At 43.1% G+C, this 5,086-nt stretch overlaps 1 protein-coding gene across 1 annotated transcript in view; it reads left to right on the plus strand.

The window, feature by feature from the left end:
• Positions 1–4,886, plus strand: part of DTWD1 (DTW domain containing 1) — a 12,844-nt gene extending 7,958 nt beyond the window's left edge. The window contains exons 3-5 of the mRNA XM_015411789.1: positions 1,344–1,487; positions 2,090–2,366; positions 3,127–4,886. Of these exons, the coding sequence (XP_015267275.1) occupies positions 1,344–1,487; positions 2,090–2,366; positions 3,127–3,356 (651 nt within the window). The 3' untranslated portion in view covers positions 3,357–4,886. The remainder of the gene's footprint in view (positions 1–1,343; positions 1,488–2,089; positions 2,367–3,126) is intronic.
• The last annotated feature ends 200 nt before the right edge of the window (positions 4,887–5,086 follow it).

The following is a 5,086-nucleotide window of genomic DNA, read 5'->3' on the forward strand; positions in this document are numbered from 1 at the left end:
TTCTCTTGAATTGTTGCTGTTTTTTCTTCCCACGGCTTGTCTTGGTTGATTTCGGAGATTATCTCTGCCTGAATAATTTCAAACACATAGTTAAGCCAGTTTCTCTCTGTCCATTTGCTTGCATCTTTCCATCCTGCTGCTATAACCGCTTTACCTGCTAGAACCATTGCTTTCAGTAACTCTTGGTGCCTTCTCTCTATTGTCTCCACTCTTATTGTACTTATCAACATTAATTCGAAATCTATGTTTATATTTACTGCAAATAATCTATTCATTTTCCCAACTATATTTTTCCAAAAAGTTTTAACTTCTGGGCATTCCCACCACATATGTGAATACCACCCTTTTACGTTTTTACAGTGCCAACAGTTAGGGCTTAGTCCTGGAAACATATTTGCCAACTTTGCTGGGGTTCTATACCATTTGGTAAAAAAAATTAATTCCAGTTCTTTAAACTTATGTAATTTAATCTTTTTAATTCAATTCTTAAGTTTTATAGCTTTTTGCTCTGTTATTTGTGTTTCTGTCTCCCATTTTCTTTGTAATTGTATAATTATTTGTTCCTTATCTGAAATCATTTTCTTATATATTGCCCCTGCCAATCCTCTCTTATTTTGTTTCATTCTCTTGTATATCTCTTCTAGGTCCTGCAGGGCCTTGATCTCAGACAGGAGCATGTTCCACTAGGCTGGGGCCAGGGCTTCTTCTGCCCTGGCCCCGGTCAAGGCTAAGTGGATGTCCTTTGGGCTGGGGACAACCAGTAAATGATAGTCCGCCAAGTGCAAGGCTGTCCAGGTCATATATGGGGAGAGGCGGTCCTTCAGATATGTCGGTCCCAGGCTGCATAAACTGTTCCAGCATTTTAACCACGGGCATCCAATAACATATTTAAAAACAGCATCTTGTATCCATTCAAATTACTTACTTACCCAGTCAATTCAGGACCAGTCCGGGGGTTAGAACTCTACTGCATATAGCTGTATATTTTTCCTTATTTTTCTGTCAGAGGGGCAAGGTATAAGTCACTTGGATTCCCCATTTGGGAGAAAGAACACTTCAGCATTTGATAAAGTAAGCTCTCACTCACAAAAGCATCCAGAATATATTTTGTCAGTCTTCAAGGTGGCACTGGACTCTTGTTTTAATTTGAGCTTGATGATCTGTGGGAGCAATCCTAAGGAGGTCTGCTCGGAAGTCCCAGATTACTCAATGGGGCTCACTCCCAGGAAAGTGTCCTTTAGATCGTAACCATATGCACAGTGTCAAAGGAGTTCCTAGTTTTGCATTATGTAGGAAGCTCTGAATACTTTTCTTTATGGACATGTTTGTGGTTTCGTTTGCAGCTTCCCGTGAAGGTCGACATCATTAAACATCCCAATGAAACAGATGGCAAGAGCACAGCTGTACATGCCAAGCTCCTGGCACCCGAAGATGTTACTATTTACACTTATCCTTGTATTCCAGACTATGAAGAGATGAAACACGAAGTAAGAGATTGCATAGCTGTAAGGGGGGAAGATATAAAGGGGACTGTTCCTTCCTCCCTCCACCTTGCAGTTTGCAAAGTACACTCGTTTTAAAATTCAGGACACTACAAGTTGTGGTCTTTGGGGAAAACTATCAGTTTGGGTGTAGTGGTTAGGAGCACAGACTCTAATCTGGGAGAAGTGGGTTTGATTTCCCACTCCCTCACATGCAGCTGCTGGGTGACCTTGGGCAAACCACAGTTCTTTCAGAGCTGTTCTCTCAAGGGGATTCTCAAAAGAGCTCTCTCAGCCCCATCTACCTCACAGGTTATCTGTTGTGGGGAAAGGAAGGAAAGGAGATTGTAAGATGCTCTGAGACTCCGAGTGGAGGGGTATAAATCTAATCTCTTCTTCTTCTTCTATCACAATAAGTAGTGCTGACCAATGTTATTATCTCCAGTACGTAGGGAGGGGCTGGTTGAAGGACACTCAGTGAGCTCTGGGCTATGTAAACTTTAAATTTGAAATCCCCACGTGAAAAGTTTGTGCTCATTATCACTGTGTCATTTTTTAAAATTGTAACCCAAGATCACAGGTTTGGGTCTGTTTGTTTTTCTTTGTAGATTGCACTTATCTTTCCTGGACCCAATTCAGTTTCTGTAAATGACATTCCCCTCTCTTTGCTAAACAAATTGGAAAAGAAAGTGGGTTGCAAAAGGGTCAACGATTTGCCAGTGGAACCGGTTCTCAAGCATGCAAAAGTGGAGCCAGCCAGCGACAGCGACTTTGGCGATCTCAGCTCTCACAGTGCGATCAAAAATACAGGGCTGAAGAAAATCATATTTGTTGACAGTACGTGGAATCAGACCAACAAAATCATCACGGATGAGCGACTCCAAGGTGAGGATGGGCAAACCAGCACTAGTCCTGTTTCACGGACCGTTAAGCGGCAGAGCTAAGGAACTGCCCACAGGAGGTTTGGATGCTGCTGTCTATGAGCTAACTGAGAAATTGTCACAACTGGGGCAGCAGGTCTACTTGGGCACACATTCAATGGTGGTATGTCTATGCAAGTATGATTCCCCCTAACACTATTGCACAGAGTATTTTGGTATGTATGTCCTAACCAGTGACATATTTCAAGGATGTAACAAAGTGATCTGCAATTTTTGCTCACAAGATTCCACAGCTTAGAGAGAGCCTTGCTGTGGTGTGGAGTCTTGTGAGCAAAAATCCAACTTTGTGAGCTACTGGCATTAAAGTTGTGAGTGACCGATTTGGCTATTGCATAAATCAGTTTGCTCTGGAGCCATCCTTCCTGAGCTGAGGGCAAAAATATGTGAGCCACAGGCTAAAAAACTGTTGAGCTAGCTCACACTAACTCAGCTTAGAGGGAACACTGCTGTTGAGTTGTGGCTGACTCACGGTGACTCCAAGGCAAGAGACGAACAGTGGGGGTTTGTCGTTGCCTGCCTTTGCGTAACCCTGGACTTCCTTGGTTGTCTCCCACCCAAGTACTAACCAGAGCCAACCCTGCTTCGCTTCTGAAATATGATGAGACCAGGCTAGCCTGGGCCATCCAAGTCAGGGCACAGTTATTAGATTTGGTAAAACGCATCAATGTTCTTTCTCCCCCCCCCCCCTTTGCCCTCCCATACAGCATTGCTACAAATTGAACTGAAATCGAGGAAAACCTGCTTTTGGCGTCATCAGAAAGGAAAGCCAGATACGTACCTGTCTACCATCGAAGCAATTTATTACTTTCTAGTAGATTACCACAGGGAACTCTTGAAAGAAAAATACGAAGGACAGTATGACAATTTGCTTTTCTTCTATTCATTTATGTACCAATTGATAAAAAATGCCAGGAGCTCTGCTGGCAAAGAATAAGGCCAGGATTGGCTCGTTGGTTGCAATTTGGACAAAAGCAAGACCGAAGTCCTCTTTGCCCTTGGTTCATTTAGAGGTCACAGTGACAGGCATGGAGCAGGAAGACTGTTCAGAAGCCTCGTCCTTTGAATCCAAGCTCCTGGTACGGTGCCTCAGGCAAATTTCCTTTGGAGTCTCTCTCTCCCAGCAAAAGCCTGCAAAACTATGAAATGTTTTCAGGAGTATAATGACCAACAAGAAATGCCAACGTGGAACCTCTGTTCTTAAACCTACTAAAGTTTACTTCGGCTGCTACACGGTATAAGAACATGTTCTTCACTAGCAAGGATGACTTTACTCTGGTGACGTCATTGGCTCCTGTAAAAGGACCAGAACACCATTTTCATTAGACGCTGTCTGATCAGCCTGCTGCTCAAGGGAGATGCGGCTCATCCCGCAAACTGACCAGGGCTATGCCTCTGAGCAGAGGAGTTAAACAGGGGTTTTCATTAGACTAATCCAGACTAATGCATTCGGTAGGATGCCAACAGTAAACATGTTTGTGTTTAAGCTGTAAAGCTGCTTTGTTAATATTATAATAGCAACTAGGCTGGAACCGCTGTTTACATGCCCTTTGCAGATTGAGAACTCTGCTGCTGTCCCCTCAAGGTTTCCTGCCGAATTCTGGGATAATAGTGTTACATTCTTCTCAGCAAAGCAACAGCTGACATTTAAGAAAGGAGGGAAAAAACTTTTGCAGTTGGCTTTAAAAGACTGCAGAGGATTCAGAGGTCGGGTGTGTGTGTGTGTGTGTGTTGCATGCCTAGTCTTCTGTACACTCAGGGCCAGCTTCCCTTTCTTCCTTCCCCCTCCAGTGATAAATGAAGAGGCCTCACAGGGAAGCAAACTGCTGTTATACTTTTTTATTTTCTTGTGTTTCCAGCAATGTGCTAAAGCAGAAATCGGTTTGTTTAGATGTGCTGCTGCTTTCCCCACTTTCCCAAGACTTGAGATTTTATATAATAAGAGGTGCAGTCCTGATACCTCATCAGATCTAACATGAACATCACTTTGAAGATGATGCTATGCAAACTTCACCATTGCGTAAAGACCAGCTGGATCCCCCCCCCCTTGTTTCTTTTCCTGCTTTAGCACAATCCAGTTTAATGCCACTACATGCTGTAGCTATAAGTGAAAACACAGAAGTCATGATTCTGCAGACAGCTCTTTGCAGTGGATAGCATTGACCAGGCTGATGATGAAAGGTCTCAGGAGCACAGTGACATTTCTGTCTTTCTAAAAACCAAAATGTGCTTTTGGAAGGAATTTTTGTGTGTTTTCTCCAGTGTCAGCTAGACACTGAATGCAAAATCTGTCACCTCTGGAAGTCTGAATATACTTATTTTAGGGATAATGCTTAGACTATTTCCAACTCCCTTTCTTTTCTTTTTCACTTTCCTTTCCAAAGGTTTGCAGTGAGCCATAACATTGGCAGAGGGAAAGGGGAGATACACAGTAAACATCTGTTTCCTAACCACATTTGCAAAGAACGACTTTGATTTATAATAAACCATATCATGAAATACTCACCTTCTCTGTTGATCTTCCTTGAGAAAGTCTCTAAACATTATGCTTGTAAAATGCCATCAAGTCCCAGCTAACTTATGGTGACCCCAGCAAGGGGCTTTCAAGGCGAGTGAGAAGCGGAGGTGGTTGGCCATTGGCTTCCTCTGCAGAGTCTTCCTTGGTGG

Source organism: Gekko japonicus, unplaced genomic scaffold, assembly GCF_001447785.1.
Source record: "Gekko japonicus isolate JY-2015 unplaced genomic scaffold, Gekko_japonicus_V1.1 scaffold266, whole genome shotgun sequence".
Classification (NCBI taxonomy): Eukaryota; Metazoa; Chordata; class Lepidosauria; order Squamata; family Gekkonidae; genus Gekko; species Gekko japonicus.